This window comes from Choloepus didactylus, chromosome 1 (genome assembly GCF_015220235.1).
Source record: "Choloepus didactylus isolate mChoDid1 chromosome 1, mChoDid1.pri, whole genome shotgun sequence".
Lineage (NCBI taxonomy): Eukaryota > Metazoa > Chordata > Mammalia > Pilosa > Megalonychidae > Choloepus > Choloepus didactylus.
This window is the reverse complement of record NC_051307.1, coordinates 77,013,208-77,036,369: the sequence shown is the minus strand read 5'-3', so window position 1 is coordinate 77,036,369 and position 23,162 is coordinate 77,013,208. Positions and strand designations below refer to the sequence as shown.

The window sequence follows — 23,162 nt, the reverse complement described above, 5'->3', positions numbered from 1 at the left end:
TTGCTATGGTAACTGGGACAGACATGTAATTACTCTTAGTTACCTGTAGTGACATTTGATTGTATGAAATGAATAATTACTTAGAATTAACTTGATCTCTTCTATTTCTGCTAAATTGATACACAGGACTTTCACCCAAACCATTATTTTTTAGTTGAATCTTTCTTGTCAACAGAAACTGCAGACCTGCTCTTATTTACCCTTTGTACATGCAAAAATGGAATATCTGTATCCCTCTGTTTCTGAGCACTTGGCAGTCATTCCAAGTAACTTGGGCTGGGGATAGTGATCAGGTGAGAATATGGAGGTTGGTAAGATCTAGCTTAAGCCTAGCAGAAATAACTGAAGTGTTAAGAATGAAGCTTGGAAAGGCATAACGGTGCAAAGGTTGTCTACACACTTAGCGCATTGCATATCCTGATGAATAAAGGCAAGTTTAATCCCAGTGTGTACTAAATATGGCTGTGAGGGTCTTTACCCAATATCATATAATAAAGTATCTTATGGATGCTGAGTCTATAACACTTTAAAACAAAATTAGACCAATAATAAAATGTGTGTCCAAACAAAGGAATAATGTCTATCAAAGTTTTATATTTATTATCAGAGTTAAACCTATTTAGGTAGTTTAAAACAAATGCAACAACAAAACACATCATGTCATCATATCAATTTTTTTTCACAGTTAAAATGAGGTATTCTGGCTTTACAATGTTCTAGTTTGACTTAAGCAGTTTAAACAAGGTTACAAGGAAGGAGAGAGATATATCGGAACAATTATTTCCTAGGGGAAAAAATAGTCAAGTGAAATGTATCTGAATAAGATAAGCCACAAGACACATTTCAGAATATCAGGCGGCATATTTGCAAAAATTTAATTCTAACTTTAAAATTGGTATCATTTAATGTTGATATTATTTAATTAATTTAGGAAACAGCATGCACTGTAGTATAAAACAAGCAATCGAGGACAAAATATAGTATCTAATAGAGAATCGATCAGATTCACATATTATTTGAATTGATCAAAACTTATTTTCACCTTGACAATCTCCATATTTTCTAATTGCTGATCAATGAGGTTAAGTGACATTATAATTGGCATATATACAATACAAATAATGCATAATGTATACATAATCTGTATTTAATACTTATTAATATTGGGGTGTAAATTAGTAAGTGTAATAGCAGCAAGTTATCACTGTTTCTAAATCTGTTCTAAGATTTATTATATTGATACTATAGCTTCATGACTGAAGTCTTCTATGTAATCATGTAAACTGCAAATGTACAAAGCTATCAAAGGCCTATTTGACTTTTCAAAGTGCTGTGCTTCGTATTGGGCTCAAAGCTTGTGAGCAAGCCTCTGCTACTTGAATTAAGTATTGGCTCCAAATCCTGGGCTCCAATAAGGTATAGTTCTAGTGATGGGGCAGACAGAGAGAGGGAGGCACAGAGTAAAGATCAATAACCACCATGGTAGAAGTGTGCTTGGACATCACTGAATGTCTGCCTTCTATTGTAAGTTTCTCCAGCATCTTGTAATTAATAGTAATCAGCAGATGATAGAGGCTGGCCAGGAGATAAGAGGAGAAAGTGGCATTCTAAGAAGGAGATGAAAAGGAACAAGACAGGAAGTGCCTCTAGCGTATTGATGGGGCTGCCCCTATAGACTGTGGGGTTCTATTCCCAGAGGAGAGAAGGGAAATATTTTATCTAAGCTGTTTGTCCTAGAAAAGAGTTTGAAAATCCTAAGAACAAGTTTTGTTGCAGAAAATGCTAGAACACAATATCCATCATAAGATAGGAAGAGTTATCTTAGAATGTTTTTACAGTGTCTATGCTATTTTAACAAAAGCAGTAGCATTTTGTTGTATAGTTCTGGTTATAGGGCTAGTTCAGAGATATTCTTGTGCCAATTGGCAGTGTCATTATTTCTAGTAGGAAACTGAGGAATTCACAGGATAAGGAGATAGCACATCTCTTGGGACAGTAAGGAGTTCTTTAGTATTGTTTAGAATTTAGGGTAAAATTTCCAGCTGAATCTCTTATCACCCAATCAGTTCACTCCTGTGTGCCCCAAAGCAATGCTTGTGAGTGACAAAACTATGGTGGCAAATACCAGGGAGCAGCCTGAGGCAGAGGGCTAAGATGTACCGGAAAGTTGGCAGAATTCATAGGGACAGCTGTGTTGAATCCATAGAAAGTAAACTGAATGTTAGTTTGGACGTCTAATGGTTTCAATTTCTACTGGTCTTCTCTTGGCATCATAAGGCTATTCAGCATGTATTTGGGAAAGCCTACCTCTCATGAACCCACATACATATTTGTTGATTTCTTTCAGCCCTACTCATTTCATTATACAGATCACTAAGGGTACCATTTCCAGACAAAGTCCCCTCATTCTATAACACACTTTTGGGAAATGAACCCAAGTAGCCTTCTTCACATACCATAGAAGGAAGAATTACCACATCTATACAACCTCTTGAGTGTAAGGAATTCAACCTAAACATAGGGACCTTACATTTTGGGGAGGTAGGCAACTGAAGTTTACAAAACACTTTCTAAAATAGCAAACAGCATCCTTACTACAGATGAAGGAACCAAGTCAAATTTCGCACGGGATCACTTGCTCAGCCAAGTGAGGAGAGCCTCATGCCTGCACTCCATTCATTAGCTTATCCTGTTTCCCAGAGCCTAACAGCACAAACCTGCAGTCTGCCAATAAAAAGCATTTCAAAAAATTCAACTATGGCATGAATGAAATCTGTCAGATGGTTGATTTTGTGTAGCCCTTTTGCTCCCCAAGAAAAAGAAGTTTAATTTCACTCTTAATTTCTTCTGTTTCTCCACCTTTTAGCTTTGTGCAAAACCTTCTAGTAGAGTTGTAATGTTTCTTCAGGTAGTACTTTCTAATGGTTAAGATTCAGAAAACCAGAGATAGAAAACCCTGACACACTACAGCACTGCATTATTTTCTTGAACAGAAACAAAAACCTTTTTTTTTTATGTGAATAAGAGAAGGTCATGAAGAAAAGAACTAGGGCTCTTATGATCTATCATTTTCTAGGCTCAGATTTTGTGCTTTTTGTTTTGAATTTATATGATCTTCGGTTTGGACTGTGGCTTGAGTATTCTCAAGAATTCAGGGGCCTGGGCTCAGAGATAAGGAAAGTGACTAACCCTAATGCCCAAGAGTCTAATCCAGCAAACATACAAAGAAGATTTTGGCTTAATTCTCTTACAGTTGCCATTAATTTAAAATTCAATTCTCAATAACATATTCCCTTCCATCAATTTCATTTGACCTCTCTCTCTAAGAATATCTCTGCACCCATCAAAAACACAGTGGCACCTCTAAGAGGCTCAAAGTTCAAGCCTTTAAACACCACCCCAATCTAACTAAAACCTGTTAGTCACCTTTGTCAAAAATCATGGGAATGTGGCCATGTGGGAAATGATCCAGGTAGTTCATGAGAAGCTCAGTCTACATTTCCAAATAAATATGGTCCCGAATCCTGTGAAACTGAAGTTCTCTTTGGCTCAATCAGGGAGACTTTAGTTGATCTTGAAGTTAATTCTGAGCAAGTGTGATAGCCTTGTTTTGATCTGAAAGGATCACAGAACTTATAAGAATAACTGATGTGGTTGGGTCACCATTTTTGTTATCAGCAGATGCAGAATGGACCATAGACCCTAAAGTCTACTCTCCCTCTGTCTTTTCTGCCTGACTGAGGTCTCCTCCCCAGCCTCATAATCCAGGAGCAGAATACATACATCCTTTACAATGTGTTAAGTGACTTTTCTCAGGGCAGCAATTCTGCCAATTCAAGAGTGTATATCAGGGAATTGTAAACACTCCTCCTCCTACCTGCCAGAACTCCTGTGCAGATTTTCCAAATATAAGCAAGGCGGGCAACCCATAGTAGCATGACAGAGTGGGAACCTGCACCCACAGAGAGCAGGACTCCACCAAGCATGCAACCTTGGTATATAGTTTTCTGTGCTTTTGTGCCATGCTTTTTGACTTTTACCATGCAAACACTGAGGTGCACTTAAATGTTACAACCCAAGTGAAGTGCAATTATATATTTAAAAACTAAGGGAGAAAATCAAGTAAACATGTCACTGAACAGTCAGCAGCCCTTGGGTGTCATGGGCATCCTGTGCAGATACCTGTCAACACACCTGGCCTCATAGCACCAAGCACCTGGGCAAAGCTGAGGCTCAAATAAAACAGAGCAGAATAAGTCTCCTCTTGCCTCCTTAGCTTTTTGCCAAGTAATAAAGGGTTAAAAGAGAGGAAATGACCTAGTCCCTAGCAATTGATCAAGAATGAAAATAAAAGACAAAATAAAACAATTGACAAAAAATAAAACCCTGAGGTAAGGCCAGGGATTTTAGTGCTTGTCACTGGGGTTTAATATCAGCATTGAAGGGAAATGAAGAAAGTGAGGGCACTCCCATCCAGAGAAGGCCCTTCAGAATTTGACAATGCTATCCCAGGAACCTCTTCAGGGAGGAATTCAAATGCAAGAAAACAGGAAGTTAAAACAGATTTTCCCAGAAGCATTTGCATTGTGACCTCCTCAAGTAGTGGAAACTAAAGGTCAGGACTTTGATTACTTTACAGAAAATAGAGGCTGGAAGACCAAGAGTTGGGGGTTGCATGTGCTTGTAGTAGTCAACTAGGATACCCCCACAGCAGGCAACTTGCAAAATCCAGCTTGGAGCATCAAAGGAGAAAAACAGGAAGTTGCTTGGGGAAGGGTCCAAACAATCATTTTAAATGCACACATTCACCTGGGATCCTATCTTCTCATTTCCTCCTTGAAGAATTCAGAGGCTGACACCTTCCCCTGGAGATTCTCAGACAATGCTGAGGAGCACTGAAATACACTCACTCCCAGGGCCAGTTTTCTTTCTGGCTTCTTCTCTTTTCGACTCTCTTCTGGAGGGTCCACCTCAAGAGCTGAGAGTTTTTCATGACCCATTTCATCTTCTGTCAAGCCAGGGTGTGGCTTGGTAGTGGCTTATCAGATCTGGACCACAGCCAAACATATCCACTGTCCCTGGCAAGGCTGGGGGTGGGGGAGAGCAGAGCCAGGACATCCACAGCAGAGTCAGACGTCACACCGGTCCTGAGATGAGAGGTCCTGTGGATGGGAGGAAGACCACGGCAGCATCTGTCCTGGGAGGGGGAAGAAAAGCTCAGGAAGCTCCTTTGTGAGTGCTCCTGAGGCAAAAAGCACTGCGGACACTTAATCTATAAATAAATAAATAAATAAGCAGATAAATAAATAAATAAAGACACAAGAGGGCTCTTTATGGATAAGCACCTCTTATCAATAATAATTTTTAAAAATCCCCTCTTGAGTTTCAAAGCCCTCATGCAGTGGTGATTAGTAGGCTCAAAACAATCTGCAGAAAGTACACCAATTGGAAATGTTCCAACACTGGGTGTTTCTCACTTGATGACACAAAAGTCATCCCACATGTTCCCGAGGTAGTCTTGTTTCCAGGAGTTACAGAACAGCTCCAAACCCACTTGCAGCTTCCTCCTTTAATGTCATTGCACTTTCCCATGCATCCTGCTTCTGCCTCCATGGTATCACGGACAAAGTGCCTTCCACTTAATGTCCCACATGCAGACTACAAAATGCAATTTCAAGGTCTGGCTTGAAGATCCCACTCCAAAGAGGAATTTTCCAAAATGATGCAGGTGCTTGCCTGCCAGCCATTTTGGGAGAAGCTACAGAATTAAATCAAAGAAATCTGGCATGCGACAAACATGCATGTCTATCTTTTGTTGGGTCCCACAACTGAAAAGATCTTCTGTCACTGTTCCTTTCATTTTTTAAGGATGGGCCAAAAGAAATGGAAAGGAACCAATTTTCTAAAACTGGGAAATACATTTTTGATACCAAGGGCAGAATGTACTATTTAGCTAAAGAAATCAGGTGACCACTGACCAGGACAAGTTGCAAGAACAGCTTGTGGCTAAAATACCTTGGTGATAAATACATTTTAATTTCTCAGGGAAGAAGTGGTGACATTCACCATTTCTAGAGAGAACTAGTGCATTGCCCCTACTCTCCTTTGGATGTTAGAGTTGTCCCACAGGGTGGTCCACGTGTGCCTCGACTTATTCTTTCTACCTGCAATATCTTTCTGGTATTAGCCCTTTCACTGGCTCAAACACAACATCCTAGAAGATACCAGGGAAATAGGCCAATTAGCAGACACTCCACACCCCAATGGAACCTGGAGACCCTATTTCCATATTCCATTCACCTCCTTAAGCCACTGGGGACATCTTGACCTTTATCACGTGAAACATGCTTTCTTCCCTTGGACTTGAGTTTTTTAAAAGTCTCATTTGGGGAAAATGCAATTAAAAGCCCTGTAATTTTACCCACATGGCCCTCTGAGGAGGGAAAAAATGGTCTCCTCCTCTTAATTACTTCACCATCACTGCCCAGAGGCCATCCTAATGGGGAATGCTTTAGTACTCTACCATGGATCAATAAATCCAACAGTAAGTGAAATAAAAAATTAAATCAGCATTTAGCCAAAGCTCTGTCTTCCTGTAGCAGGTCATTCAACTCAATGACGGTCGTGGCAAAGTCCACCAGGTCCACAAAGTCAGATGTGATGATGTTGACACCCATGGCTCCAGGTTTCTGAGTTTTCACCCAGTCTAGGATGGCAGGAAGATTCCTACACAGTATTGGGAGAAGAAAGAATGGAGAGTAGAGTTTAGAGGGACTTCTTCAGAAACAGAAACAAAACATTTCCACTGGTATAACAAAAGCATGTCAACAAAAGCACATGCCCCTGGAATTTTGTCAACTTAAGCTTCATATGTCCTTCAGAGACAAAGTGATCACTATTCAGTCAGAGAACTGGATTTTCCAGGGATTCTTTGTTGTAAGAGGACATTATTTGCCCAAGCACCAAAGAGAGCCTATATCAACAGCATCTTAAAAAATTAAGATCAAGAGCCTTGTTATTGGTGGGTTCCTTAATTGTTTTTATTACGAAAATTGTCAAACATACAGCAAAGCTGAAATAATTTTACAGTAAGCACTGATGACTAATGTTGAGCACTTTGTCATGGGCTAATTGGCCATATGTGTATCTTTTATTAGGAAATATCTGTTCAATTCTTTTTGCCATGTGTTTTTGGTTTGTCTTTTTTATTGCTATGTTGTAGGAGTTATTTATATATCCTGGATACTAGTCTTTGGTCAGGTATGTTTTGTGAATATTTTCTGTCAGCCTGTAGTTTGTCTATTCATTTTCTTAATGGTACATTCTGATGAGCTCAGGTCTTTAATTTTGAAAAAGTCTAATTTATCATTGTTTTTTCTTTTATACAACCATAAAAATTTGTTACCTGTCTAAGTAACTTTGCCTACTCCCAAGTCTCAAAGATATTCTCCTATGCTTTCTCCTCAAAGTTTTATTTTAGTTTTTATGTATAGCTCTAAGACCCGTCTCGAATTAGTAGGAGTCAAGGTTCACATTTTCCATACGGATTTGCAGTTATTCCAGCACTATTTTCCATTCTGGTTATTCCAGTACTATTTGTAGTTTCTTAGAAGACCAGTGCATACTCAGTTGTATCCGTCTCAGTCTCATTTTACAAATTGAGAACTTCCTATGGAACAGAAAATTTTGTCCAAAGTGGCTTACAGTTTAGTGCCATAAACAAATAAAGACAATTCAATGTGATAATTTCTTGACTAGTACCAAGTTTAAAATACCACGGGAAGCATAGAGGAGAGAGCATAAGTGTACTTATAGTTTTCAATCATGGCAAAAACAGCCCACTAAATACTCAGTAATTCGCGAATGCTTTCAGGAAGTCACAAACTAAAACTTGCGTTTTGGTTAAGGGATTTTCTTTAGGCAAAAATAGGAAATAAAAGTTTATCTTAATTGGCCCTTTTATCTTTTGATAACACTCGGCCTGGTTTCTCTCTTTCCCCTCTCCTTCAAAGGCCCGCCCCACTTCTTTTAGCTTACAGCCTCCCTTCTCAGCCTTCCAGACAACCCTAACATGGGCTTGGCAGCGTTTTGTCCTTCTGCTCTTTCTTCTTCTCTCACCATGACAACTGTAATTGGTCCTGGGCCTCTTTTCCTTGTTCAGTGGACTCTATAATCAGCGGTGAGCTAAAATAGTCATAAATCAACTCACATTTCAATATTAATGGCTGATTATGACTTAATAGATCATCCTCCCAGGAGTATTTCCATTTTTAACTGGGACTCCTGAAAACCTGAATCTGACCTTAAGTTATTGAATTTCTCTGTGCCTCAGTTCTCCCTCTGTAAATAGTAATAAGTACTATATACTTATTCCTTACAGATTTTTTGGAATTAAATAAAGTAATATATGTAAAGTTTTAGAACAGTGCCTGGGATATAGTAGGTACTAGGTAAGTGTTTAGTGCGAAAGGAATCATTAATGGTGGAGTATATTTGGGAGTATTTGTTGCTTAGGCAAAAAAAAAAAAAAATTGTGACCTGACAATTAGAGGCTGCAGATGCAGTCTTCCCTTGGAGACAGAGACTGCAATAGAGACAGCGGCCCCCTGAAGGATGCAGGAGCCCTGAGCCTCAAATTCCAGACTTCATGTTGGAAAAAAAATCACTGGTCAGTGTTTACGCATGAAACGCGAGCGCCATCTTCTGGTCATCGTGGGAAAGTGAGACGTGAAGGCCTAGAAGCAACCCAGGCAACAGCAGCCAGGGTCCAGACTCGAGGTTCCCTGGAGCTCGAGCAGAGAAACGTGGGAAAGGTATGTATCTGTGGTCTCCGATGACAAAGAACTCTGTGTCAGCTTCGGGTTGCATGTGTCAACCTTCTCCAAGCCAAGGATCAAATAACCAGGATTACGTACAAAGAGAGGGAAGTGTAAACCGACTGTGAAGAGAAGTTTATTTTCTTAACTCCTGGCATTTACCAAAAGGAAAGATCTGGTCAAAAGGCTAAGAGCTAGATATTGCTGACAGGCCCCCAAGGCACCAAAGCACACAGGCTGCAGAGCAGTAAGCTAACAACTTCCCTTTGACCTTAAGTCCCTACTGAGAACAAACCTGGTCCACAGTGTTCCTGTTTTTGTTTGTTTTTACTAATAGAGAAGGTGTGCCTATTTTATTTCGGGCACTGTGGTATTTTTCATGCTACTCTATTTAAGACTCGACAATCTAGAGTGGTATTATCAATCCCATTTAATTGGTGAGGAAGCTTTATCTCAGAGATGTCAAGAGACTTGTCCAAGGTCACCCTGTTGATTGGGGAAGGAGTTAGGTTTCAATCTCAAGTCTCTTGATTTCAGTCCATAGATGCTCTGTCCTCAGGCTTCAGGCAAAACTCACTTTCATTTGATTTCAGTAGGAGTGCATGGTTTATTTCTAAGAATCTGGGGAATACCACCATAGAAATTCTGTCAGAATGGCTGTATTTTAGTGGCTTTCTTCTAGGGTGATGAAGCAAGGTGATCAAGAACTCAGGTCACTCCACATCTGTAGGGAAATACACCTTGTCCTTTTCCATTGGCTTGAACTGAGAGTCAGTGCCCAGGACCACTTTGACAGCTCACGGGTGTGGCTCATTAGTCAGCACTGATCCTGGGGGTGCTGGAACCCAGGGAAAGTCCCTGTGAGAACTGCTGGCATCATATGCTTGTTTGATAGCCAGGAGAAAATGCCAGCCGTGGCTTGAGCTGGCTTTTGGAAACTACTGCACAGAGCTGCATTTCCTCCTTCGGTTGATACACAGGCCTAGGAATGTATGACACATCCCTGTAATATTCTTGAGACCAGCAGGGGTCAAAATGCCAAAGCATTTCTCCAATCTTGAAGATATCTGTTTGCTATCAGGACGAGGACACTGGCATGCTAGGATACCTTGATTTCGGGTGCATGCCACCATCATTACCACTAAATGAAAGCACCTATGCTTTGTTTGCAGCCAGATTAAAGTTCTAGGAGTTTACAAGAGTGAAAATCACTGTGACATTCTGGGTTAACAGTTGTAACCAATAAGATCTGGCCAGATTCAAGTATCAGTACGACAATTAGAGCTTCTTGAATCAGAAAGGAATAGGGCACTGAAATATGTCATACTCAAGTCAGTGTTGAACAAGTGAAAGGGCAGTGGTCCAACAATCAGAAGCCCAGAGATGGAGATATATTACTGACTTTACTGGCTGACTGGATCTGGGTCACTTACCCTCACTGAGACCCATCTTAAAATGGGAATGATAATGTGCTCTAGGCAATGTTCCTGCCTAGAAGGGGGCTTGATTTAAGAATCAAATGAAATCAACTGAGTGACACTTTATATTCAGGATACATTGTACAGATGTAACTTACTCTTATTTTTAAATACACCCTCTAACTTATTAGTACAGCTCTCTACACATACTATTATCATACTTTCATGATAGCAATTTTACATTGCTTTATAGAAATTTACATCTTTGTTTTTCCTGCTATACTGTGAGCTCCATGAGGGCAGAGAATATACTATTCATATCTTATATCTTTGGTACTAGCCCTTCCTAGGTACTCAATGTTCACTGAATGAAAAAATAAATAATGTTAATCCATTATTTAGGCATGAGAAACACTGTGGATATATGAGCTTATACTACAAAAAAAGAGAAAGTTTGTAATTCTGGATCTTTCAAAGAACTGAACCTATGATCTATGAAACTCTCTTTTCCAAGCTCTGCACAACTAACTCAGTCAGGATGGTAGAATCAGACAGAGGGGATTTCTGGTTCTGTCCATGTCAGGCATAGTGACGAGCCCTTACCAAGAGAGAAGAATGCAGGTGCCCATTGCTATCCAAACTGCTACTGGCTGAACTCCTGTTATCTGAACTCATGTTATCCAAACTCATAACCAAACAGAGACATGTTTTGGGATGAACTTTTCACTACCTGAACTCTTAGTGCTCACCACCTGGAATTCAGGTATCAAACTGATTCTTTTAACTGTCCTTCATTACTCAAACCTATGGCTTCCTAAGCTTGGATAGAGAGGGATGCCCTGTTATTTGAATGCATTTATAACATAGAAATACACACATACACATATATGAGCCATCCCTTGTCTTCACAGCACTTATCATTCTCTGGTGTCCAGGAATAAGAACATGGTCAAATACAACGATTGGGGGCAAGGGTGTCCTCTCCTGCCTCAATACAGTTAGGCTTGATTCTGTTCCAAGGAAGGATTTGAGCCTGTGGCATGGGGGGTGGCACTGAAAGCTGCTTCTTAGGAATCGCTGTCATCATGGAAAGGAGAAAGATACCCCCAATCCTTGAAGGGCCATCTCTGAATCCCTAGGACCCAGCACATCGGTCTGTATTTAATGCTTCTTAAATGAATGAGAATCTGGGCAAGGTGCTAGGGCAGGGGAACAAACACAATGTGTCTACCTGCCTGAAGTGAATTGGGCTTAAAGTGCTTTGTGTTAACATCAACATTTGGAGAGTGTGTATGGCATAACGTACACACACATTTTGAGAAAGTGTTTAGAGATCCTTTGGGCATGATTAATGCAATTCATCTCAAATGCAAAGCTTTTTCAAATAGAAGGCTTTTTGTTTTTTTTATTGTTTTTTTTTATTTTTAAATTTTCAGATAATATGGCTATGCTGCTGTTTGTTCAGAAGACAACCAAGATATATATTTTTAAAAGCCTCACATGTGGGATGGGAACAAATTTTTACCTGTGCACCAGAGTGTTCTTGAGGCCACCAACCAGGCCTCGGGCAATGGTCTTCACTCTGGGGGTGAGAATAGCTTGAGAGACGTGGAAGGAGCCAAGAGGGGCCCGCTCACTGAGGGTGGTCTCCAAGAAGAGAATTAATTTGTGCACGCTTGTGGTATTTGCCCAGGGTGCTGGAATCCTCTTTCCTGGCCACAGGAAGGGGTATTGCTTGTAGAAGGGGCAGTGGTAGAAAATAAGGACCTGAAATGTTCAAAACAGAAAAAAGAAAGCAATTTATGAAAAAGCTAAATGTTAAGTCTTCATGTTTAGATGAACTGCTGGTGGGAAAAGCAAATAAATATGAACATATGTAGATAGTCAGAAATGTTGTGAAGATACGTATTTAAATCAACTAGCAGAGATTTACTGAGCACTTGCTACATGCTTGACTTGGATTCCTAACTTTTTTTTTTTTGTTATGAACACCTTTGGGATGATAGTAAAATAATGGACACCTTCTCAGAATAATTTTTGTAAATGAATGTGTAAAATAAAATAGGATGTCAAGAGAAACCAAGTATATTGAAATACAGTAATCAATATATTTAATAAATTTGTAACAAGTTAATGCATGTACATTGTTACAGATTTGTTGTGGGTCTAATAAGTTGGTGATAAATGTAAATGACATTTTGAAATATCAACTCTGAAAATAGCTGTGATTTCTAAGGGGAGGGGATAAGGTCACAGGTAGGCCATTACTGCTGTGGGTCACTCCCTGCACCCACGATCAATGGCTATACTAATTTTCAGTTAGAGGTTAGTGAACATAAATATGTACATTCTTCCCATTCAAGTTCAAGGCTTCTTAAACTCTATCCATACACCCTCCTTGGGAATCTGTGGGCTTCAGGTTGAGAGTCCCTGTATTGTCTAGAAGTTACGGTTCCTGGGCTCACAGCACTTACACTTAGCTCTTGGAGTTGAGATGAACACACTGAAAGAATTTGGGAATAAACAGATGTTCAATTGTGCATTGGTGACTCTGAATGAAACTACCATTCCCAGGAGAGGGAGAGAATGTGGCTTGTGAACCAGGGAAGACGTCCCGGAGGTAACAGGCCTCATGCGAGACCTCTCAGGATGGAGATGATTTTAAAAATAATGAGCAAGCCACATCCACAGCATTAATTGTTTCTAGGAGGCAGCTGAGGGACTGGGAATTACTATTTTGGTCCTTCCAATTCAGAGCTCTTGAGGCTTCCAGAAGTCATAAATATATATTTTTTTGCTTCACGGGCACCAGTGATCTCTTCCTGGAGGAATGTCCAGTCTGTGTGTTTACACTCCCTGGACTGCAATCCTCAGATAGCTGGCTCGAGAGCATAATCCTACAGGCACTCAACAACAAGTGCTCTGACACATCTGTCCTGTTTCCAGTGCACATTTAGTACATGACTAAGGTGCTTGACTAACTGCTCCTGAAGGCCGAGAGCAGGGGAGTGCCGGGCATGGTGCACCGGACAAGGCAAAAGTAGTTGTTGTTGTTGTGTTTAATGGTCTTGAGTAATGTCTGACTGACTGCTAATGATGTCTGTGAGAAACACGTGTGTTATTGAGGTTAATCACAGGCTCATCATAAGCAGATTGCCTGGGAGATGGGAGGATGGCCTCCTAGCAGGTAATTGGTTGTTTGGAAGGCTGGGCCTCCTGCACCATGGAGTATGGACTGTACTGGCAGAGGGGCAGTCTGCTTGAGATGACACTGCTTGAGATCTCTTTATTTAGTATTTACGAAGAGATGGTGACAGGGAAGACATGGAGAAAGGAAGGAGAATGGGGGATCCCAGAATTTAAATCGATGACGCTCTCCCTTTTTCAGATGTATTCATCAAAATCTCTTTCCTTCATAACCTTAGGAATATTTGTAGTTGTATGTCATAGTTTCATTAGGCCACACTTAAATGTTTTTGCCCACCAAGTGACTAGTTTTCACACTTTGTAGAGACAACTAACCAATTATCTCTTCTTTGAGAAGGAAATGACATGGCTTCTCTCTTGAATGGCATTAAACACCTGTTGTGGGTTGAATTGTGTTCCCTCAAAAGATATGTTGAAGTCCTAAACCCCAGAATCTGTGAATGTGACCTTAACTTGGAAATAGAGTCTTTGTAGATGTTATCAACTTAAAATGAGGTCATGCTGGATTAGAGTTGGCCCTAAATCCAATGGCTGGTGTCTTTATAAGAAAGCCTTGGGAAGACACAGGGATTCAAAGACCCACAGGGAGAACTCCATGTGAAAATGGAGTAGAGTTTGGAGTGATGAGGCTGCAAGCAGAAGAATGCCAAGGATTGCAACCACCAGAAGCTGGGAGGGAGGCAGGGGATGGATTCTGCCCTGGAGTCTTCTGAGGGAATGTGTCCCTCCCAACATGTTGATTTCTGACTTCTAGCCTCCAGAACTGTGAGAATACAGCTTTCTGTTGTTTTAAGCCATCAAGTTGTTGGTAATTTCTTACGGCAGCCCCAGGAATCTAATATAACACCCCACTGCTTTAAAGAAAGGAGAGCTTTTCCTCAAGATGAGACCTTATGCCACCCGGCCTTGAGCTATACTCAGATTATCACTCTTCTGCTAGAAATACACTGCCCATGTAATTCATTGTTCCTGAAGATAGCTGTGTTCCTGCAGATTTCTAACCAATTTAGTATGCAATGTGGCAACCCATCCGGAATACTATCTGTGTATGAAATCATAAGATAATGGCTCTATTTTAATCTAATCTTACCAAAATCCCAATATTGAAAAGCTCTCTTACAGATCTCCATCGTCTTCTCCCATTTTGCTAACCTTCTGAGACCCTCTTTTAATAAGATCTCATTATTAAAAAGAAAGCATTTTTACTAGCATAATATATGATACTGGTTGTGAAAATCACCAAGATATGTGAACAACCCTTGGAGAGTGTCAAAAGCTGCTGGGCAGTCCTTCTCTACAGCATTTCTCCCTTATTCTTGTGGGAAAAGCAGTTTGGCATGTTGGTTAAGAGTGGCAGCTCTGGAGAGGCAGACCCCCTGGCCTGTGCCACTCACAAGCAACTTTTCTTAGGTAAATTGCTTAATCTCTCTATCCCTCAGTTTTCTCATCTATAAAATGGGGGGCAATAGCAAAGTACCTACCTCATAGCATTGTTGAGTAGACAAAAAGATTAAAACATGTACCCAGAGCATTATAAAGGTCCAATAAATGTTGTTATTGTTACTGTTGTTATTATTACTACTATTTAATATTGTAAATAGAAACTCCACGGAGAAAAAATCCTCTCCAAATTAGACCAGTGAGTCTGAACAGATATAAACGGGCTTGTTGGGAGAGATTTGATGAATATTTGGCAAAATATCATTTTAATTAAGTTTTGTGGAAGAAAAAATAGCTTAGCTATGTTTTAACAGACACTAAAAGTTAACTCTTTAAGTCTCTGTGGTGTCAAAGACACTTCGCATTTTTATGGATGTGAAAAAACAACCTGAGATTTCTAGTTACTCAGGCCAAACCTGGGAGTCATCCTTGAAGCCTTACTTTCTTTCATAACCCAAATCCCATCTGAGATGGTTTAGAACTGTTATACCCCAGAAAAACATGTTCTTAAAAGTTAATCCATTCCTGTGGGTGTGAACTCATCGTAAGTAGGACCTTTTGATGAGACTACCTAAGTTAAGGTGTTCCACCTCAATCAGGATGGAGCTGAACCTTATTACTGGAGTCCTTTATAAGCAAAATGAAATTCAGATGGAGAGAAAGCCATGGAAGCCAGGAGCTAAAATCAGTGAAACCTGGAAGAGAAGAGAGGGATCAGAGACCCTGCTATATGCCTTGCCATATGCCAAAGGAGCCAAGGATCTCTGGCAGCCAGTCTTCAGAAAGAAAGCATTGCCTTGATGATGTCTTTATTTGGATATTTTCCCAGCCTCAAAACTGTGAGCAAATAAATTCCCATTGTTTAACATGACCCATTTCATGGTATTTGCCTTGAGCAGCATAGGAAACTGAAACACCATCCATGAGGAAACCTTATTGGTTCTATCTTCTATATTCAAGTTTGACCACTTTCCACTAATAGTCTCCTCACTGGTTCCCCTACTTCTGCCGGTTCCCCCTATCCCCTGTCTCCTCCTAGCAGAGCAACTAAAGGGATCCCATTTAAACATAAGTCAGATCACATCACCAGTGTGCTCAGCCCTCCCAGGGATCACTCTCTCTCTCAGGGTAAAAGCCCAAGGCTTTACAAGGCCGACATGGACCGTGATCTGGCCACCCCTTATCTCTCTGACCTCTTTCTACCATTCTGTCTTCACCTGCTCTCCAGCCCCACTGGACCACTTCCTTTCCTCAAAGATGTCAGGCACACTCTTGCTTTAGGGCCTTTGCACTGGCTGGTTCCTCTACCTGGAAAGCTCTTCCCCCAAATATCCACATGGTTAACTCCCTCAAATGACATCTTTTCAATGAAGGCTACTCTGATCAACTTAATTAAAATTGCAACCCCCCCCAACTCCTAATTCTCCCCTACCATACTCTTCTTTTTCCATAATTCATTTTCTTGCATTATATATAATGTGTTTACTGTGTTTGCTATCTACTATTTATCTTCTTCCACCTGAAAGAAAGCACCATTAGGGCAAAGATCTTTGTTTTATTTACTGATTTATCCCAAATGCTTGGGATATAACTGGTGCTTAATACATTTTTGCAAGCAAATGGCCCTTAATTCATTACATCTGGTCTTCAATGAAAAGCTCCTCCCTGAGTTCAAAATTATCTGCCTCTTTAAGATGTTTTGGCTAATGCATCTATGAGCAATGAACAACTTTTAATGAAAGATATTTGCCTTTTTTAAATTTTTTTCAAGAGACTCTAGATTGGAGGCTGGCCTTGCCTGAAGGTCTATTCCACTGCTGTCTATCATCCTTTGGGATCAGAGAGGAATATATTTGAGGCCCACACTCCCTTTCCCAATGCTCTCATGGTCTGGACTCCCTTCAGTGGGTTCTTCCCTTCCTTCCCTAACTCTTTCTCATCCCCCAGATCCAAAGTCTATGAAGAAGGCCCTTTAAAAATGTTAACAACCCTGGGATGAATCACATCACATGCCTCTGTCATCTAACGCTTTACTTATCCATTAACACCTTGGCTAGTGTTATTTGACACTGAGTTGAAGGCAAGATGGAAAAGACTATTCCTGAGGGTAACTAGGAGAATAAAAATGGACTCTATGGGAAATAGGAGAAAGGTAATGGGCAACTAGCTCAATTTCACAACTTTGCCTTGGGCGGGCTCTGGCCAGGCCAACCAGTCAACTTCGATGCCAAGGAGGTGGTCAAACAAGCTTTCAATATTTGGCAGGTATCAATCCCAGTTCAACGGGGTCCAAGAGAGCCCTTGAAGCCCCAGAGCCCAGGAAACAGTTTGTATAGGTTTGATACTCTAAGTAACCAATGCCTTCTAGCCTAAGAGCCCTGGATTGAGCTGCCTCATAGCTAGGAATACAGAAAAGCAGAAAGAGTTACATTCTTGCCCTTGGAAGCTCATCAGTGTTTCCTTCCTACCTGGCGCTTCTTCTCCCACAGGGTTCGCAATGTCAAACTCTCCACACTGCACGGTGGGCACAGCTTGTTTCCAAAGGCCTCCTGGATCCTGAGGATCAGGCGTTTGTGATGGGCCTCATCCATGGCATAGAAGTGGTTGAAATCCAGGAAAATAATCTCTTGGGGGTGCTGTGTAAGAAATGAGTCAATCTCCATCAGCCCATCCCAGACCTTGATGCCGAAAAGCCCATGGATGAAGTAGATCTCCTGGTCAGTGTCCCCTGGTTTGGAGGACACACGCAGGTCGAAGTAGCGGATCCCAGCTTCCAGCTGTTCTCGGAAGGTCAAGTTCTGAGTCACAGACCATTTTTTCATCAGCTTCTTCACCAAGGAGATCCTGGCGAGGCGTTTGATAGCTGGGGTTTGATCAGGTCCCACAGGGGACTTTTCATCTACCCAGTAGCTGAATGAATCATGAGAACCTACACAAAGCAATAAAGGTAAGGAAAGTATTTAGTTTGGTGCTGGGAAAGGTAAGCCATTTGCTAAAGAAAACAAAAAGACATTAAGACACAAAATGCACACACAAAAAACTGTAAATCAACACTTGCAAAAATTCTCAACCTTGCTGGAAATGAAATAAACACAAATAAAAACAATGTAGTCTAATTAGCAGCTTGTTAAAGCTGGGGTGATACTATAATTCTCATATATTGCTGGTGTAAGGTAAATTAATAAAGGCCCATTTGGAAAGCTATGTAGAAATATGCTTGGAAATAGGAGCTTTAAAATATTCATACGCTTTGATCTAGTAATTTAATTTCAGAAGAGCAATTCTGAGGAAAGAAAATCTAACATGTGCGAAAACAAAGATATTTGCTGAAGAAAATTCATAAGAGAGACAAAGTATCTCTTGCTTAAGTGCCCCACAGAAGAATGCTTAATTGTGGCATATCCACTTTGAAACAAATGATATGAAAACGATGCGTCAGTCTAGATGATGCATAATAAATTAAATGGGAAGGGCAGAATTAAAAAAAAAATTTCTTCTTTTTATACTATCATATACACTGTATTTTTATCGTAAAAATCTGGGTCAACAGGAATGATTTCTCGAAAGATCAGATAAACACTGTGAAGGGCTTAACAAAGGTTAGTTATACGGCCTTCTTTTTGAACTCCTCTCTGAATGAGCTGAAACTGCTATTAAACGATCTAAGTGCACATTCCCTTCCTCTGTCTTTAAGAGCAAGAGTTAACTTAAGGATCCTCCTAGACATTGAGATTGTCTTATTATTACAATGTAGAGGTGGCCACAATAGACATATTTCTAACTAGACCGAGAAATATATTTCAATAGTTAACTATTTTAAGGTGAAAATCATCTTTAACAAACCCCTTTCACTTTGTCATTGGCTTCTATCCAATGTTAGCCATCATTATGCTTACTATCCAATAACTCATGCGGCAGGCTAATCTGGTTAACTCTGTGACCAGCTCTGGGAGTGTGGGGCTTCACATAGGTGGCTGTACTTTGCAAGCAAATCTAGAAGGCAAAAAGCCCTTGTTCTTATACTACTTATCTTGGTCTTGCCACTACCATCCTTATAAGATCAAAATTCTTGTATTTATACTAGTTGATGATGACCAGCTACCCTTTTAACTAAATTTTAGAGTAGGCATTTTATATGTAATATAGAATTATTAAAAATTTTACTGTTTTATGTCATACTATTTTCACTTTCTTGAAAATAAATCATTCAGTTACGGCTTTATTGTTTTCTCTTCTCAGAAATAAAGTGAAATAGAAAAAGGTGGAACATGATGCTTTATTTTTATGTGACATCTAGAACATGAAAGATACTGAAAAACATATTTATTAATCCTCAAGCAAAGTGAATTCTGCAACTGAGAAAATTATCAGCATACTTCAGGTAAAAAAAAAAAAATGCCTAGTGGAAATGTGGAGCAAGTCCCCCCGGATTTTCCACATTGGTTATCTCTGTTAATGAGACTCACGGGATGTTTCCCTAATGCTCTGATTCCTTTGGCTGTACAGAAACAGGAAATTTTTATACCTCCTCACTGTGAGATATATTATGAATAAATTATATATAGATGGTAAACAGCCAGTTCTCACTTCTTAAATTGTATTACCAGCCCAGCTGTTCAGGATTGAGTGTGTAATACACTGCGAAGCACATATTGAACTTAATTCTTCCCTGGGCATTAGGAAATAGACATTATCCCAGCACTGAGGAGAGAAGAATCCCCTCTGGTGTACTCTGGTTCATCTCCAGAGGGAAATGTGCTAACAACCTCCAACATTCTTCTCAGTGTCTGAGGACTGTGTAGAAATGTGACAATGACGGGACCCTGGGGACCACTCTGAATACACAGAGGCATGCGTGGCACCCTGTCCCTCCCACGGGGGAGGGAGAGCACATTCCCTGGGAACACGCAGTCTCTCCTTACCTCTCTGCTCCCTCTTTCATTTCCAGGGCCTCGCCTTATCTTTTCTGACATTCTGTGCCCAGAACTGCCCCACTTCTTACAGGACAGGGCAGGACAATGGGGCAGATGGTTTGCTGAATGTATTATAGTGGCTGTCCTACCCAAGCCTATGGCAGGCAAGGCCCATATTGCTTGGTAACTACTATTAATATTTTTCCCCTCATGTTTCTTTTTTTCCAGAAAGTTTTTGCCTCATATAGGGCGAGTGAAATAACAATTCAAGTACTTAAGTATATTTAACTATTTCTTTTTGGAAAAACAGGCTAAAAACCCCTTCCCCTGTTCTGCACATAGACAATTTACAAGTCATGCAATCTGTAAATAGTACTTATCAAAGTTTCCTCCTTTCTTCCCATGGAAGTCTTCTTAATCTTTCAAGACAGTCTGGAGTGAGGGTAATTCTCTTCTCTACCCTTGGATGTCTGAAGTAAGTTCAGTTCATGCATTCTACAGAAGAAAAAACCCTGCTCCATTGGCCCTTATTCCCTAGAATTGCTGTATGGGAGTTGTTAGGGACACCAGTGTTCTGGTTTGTTTTATTATAGGCTTGGAAAACAGTTTAGGACTCAACCTGCTGTGATTGCTGCCACTGAAAGCATTTTTGTTGTTACTACCCGAGGGCTCAGAGGCTTTTTTCCTTCCACACAGTCCCTATGTGTCTTCACACACCCCCTCACTACTGTTCCTTTATTTCTGTCTAGAATAGATTTAAGTGGTATCCCTTTATCTTATGAACAAAACAAAACACTTTCCCTTACATGTCTCACCCCTTCAGGCTACTGTCCTCTCTCTCCTACCTGCTGCCTTGGTCTCCTTGGTCTACCCACTCCCTCATCTAAGTCCACCACCTGTCCTTCCATTGCTACTCTCCATCTTGACAACTCTCGAAACAACAAATCCAAATGGACTTATTCTTGTTGACTTCCATGAGGCTTCACCAAGCCACCTCTTCTCAGAGACTTCCTCCACTCCCCCAGTTTACCACAGTGCCATTATGCAGATGACACCAAAAACTTCATTTCTAGCCCAGATTCAAGTTCCAAATCTGTGTTTCCAACTTCCTGCTGCAGTCTCCCACCTGATGGCCTGCTCACACAACAAATTACGTATTTTCAAAGTCCAGCTACTCATGCTGTCCCTCTCACCCCCACAAGGGCCTCTCTGGATTTTCTGCCAATAATTTACCCAGCCACTCAGCCGACACTTTGGATTCCATTTAAATTCTTCCCTTTCACTCACCGTCTTCTTTCAACCAGTCACCAAAACTGAAATTTGACCTTTGCAACATGTGTCAAACCTATCTCTTCCTTTAGTCTTTCACTGCCACCCCCCTCATCCATTCACTCATTACCTGTTATCTTAAGTTACAACTCTCATTATCCATTTTCCTCCTCCCCGCTACCTCCCAAATCAAGTTATCCCCCTGAGCCCTGCTGATTAGGACTCTCTTCAATATGTCTCCAGTGAATTATTATTTTTTTTTCCAGACTCATCTTTCAGCAGCTATGTAGCCTGGCATCAGTTAGTGAGCAGTATGACAGGCAGGGTCCTTTCTGGACTCTATTTACTTTCTTTTGCCGATACCTGTCATGAAATATACTCTCACCCCAACTCTTTCTACGGTTGTTCCCCAGCCCTCACAACCCAAAGTAAAAGTTACTTTCCCCATGAAGTCTCTTCTGATTCCCTGGTTTTCAGCCCCTTTTGAAAACCCATAAACCCTTCTTGGTACTTTTTTTGATTTAGCCTTTGATTTTGAGTTATTTGTAAACTGGTCTTAATTTCTCTTCCTCTCTTTTCCCTCTAGAGACCACGGGGTTCTTGAGGGCCCAGGTTCTTTTCTCTTAGGGTGCACGGCTCTGGTCAGGCAGCAGTGCCCCCCAGTGGGGCTGGGAGGAATAGCCCATCTCCTCCTCTCAGTCATTGCACTGGTGCAATGAATCACTGGTGCCACTCAAAGCTTCGTCTATTGCTACCTCTGCATTTGTAAGTCTCTGAGAAGAGAGAATAATTTGAAAATCTTTATGTAATTATTTGATTTAAATTCATTTGTTCCTAGGTAATTTCCACCCCCATCCAAATAATTCCATTTTGGACTCTGTTTATCTGCATTACTATCCTTAATTCTGTATATAATAACTGAGAGGCATCCAGTTTTAAGAGGGAAAGAAAGAGAAAGTACCTTTTTTTTCTTGATCTAGCTTGGTTTAGCAAATTATTTTTAGAGGCCACTGAGTAAGAGGGGAGAACATTTAAATGTAAATTTCATGTTTCAATGAAAGTAGGGACTTCGGTGGATACTGGAGGAAACACTTCTAGATTTCATCTCCACACTTTTCTCACCCTTTCGGTGAGAGCTTGGCATCCACTGGTCAGTGGCTCAGATTTGTGGCTTCCCTGCACTTTTAGTTCTGTGGGCCTCCATTCAGGGAACTGATAAACAGGTCTGGAATCTGCTTTGTAGAACCCAACTCCTCCCAACATCTAGTTTTGAGGGAAGGCATTAGGAGGCCGCAAATTTGGACTTTGAGAAGTGAAAACCCTATTTTAGGGAAGTTAATTATCTTTCATTAATAAAGCTGACATTTGGCTTCCCAAATTTAAACAATTTTAAAAGTAAAATAAATAAATAAGTAAAGGTGCTAAAATTTATATACAGGGATATACAGATATTAAGTGTACACAATTCAATGAGTTTTGCCAAGTCTATACATCATCCTTATAACAGACACCCCAATTAAGATGTGTTACATTCTCATTTTTCTAGAAAGTTCCCTTGTGCCCTCTTGTAGTCATTTTCTTGGGTAATACTTAGGAGTAAAATTGCTAGGTAATAGGGTAGATGGATGTCAAACTTCAAAACACATTTCAAAACAGTTTTCAAAAGTGATTATACTATTTTATGATCCTACGAGCCAATTATTCACCATATCCTGGCTAACATTTAGCATTGCCAGTCTTTTTAATCTTAGCGATTTTAGTGGCTGTGAAGTGGTATTTCATTGTGATTTGCATTTTCCTGATGACTAATGGTTTGAGAACCTTTTAATATGGTTACTCTCCATTTTTATATTTTCTTTTGTGAAGTGTCTATTCAAATTTTTTGACCATTTTAAAAACGGAGGGTTTTTTTTTTCTTTTAACTGAGGAGTTCTTTATATAATGTGGATGCAATTCCTTCGTCAGATATGTGTGTTGCAAATATGGGTTTGTGGCATGCCTATTAATTTTTAATGGAGTCTTTTGATGAGCAGAAGTTTTTACATTGATGAACCAATTTATCATTTTTTTCTATTACGATTAGTGCTTTATCCATCAAG

At 40.3% G+C, this 23,162-nt stretch overlaps 1 protein-coding gene across 1 annotated transcript in view; it reads right to left on the bottom strand.

The window, feature by feature from the left end:
• Nucleotides 1-584: 584 nt before the first annotated feature.
• The window catches only part of PLCXD2 (phosphatidylinositol specific phospholipase C X domain containing 2), a 63,726-nt gene continuing 41,148 nt past the window's right edge, over nucleotides 585-23,162 (bottom strand). The window contains exons 2-4 of the mRNA XM_037835250.1: nucleotides 17,350-17,810; nucleotides 11,760-12,001; nucleotides 585-6,726 (exon numbers count right to left, since the gene is read on the bottom strand). Of these exons, the coding sequence (XP_037691178.1) occupies nucleotides 6,567-6,726; nucleotides 11,760-12,001; nucleotides 17,350-17,810 (863 nt within the window). The 3' untranslated portion in view covers nucleotides 585-6,566. The remainder of the gene's footprint in view (nucleotides 6,727-11,759; nucleotides 12,002-17,349; nucleotides 17,811-23,162) is intronic.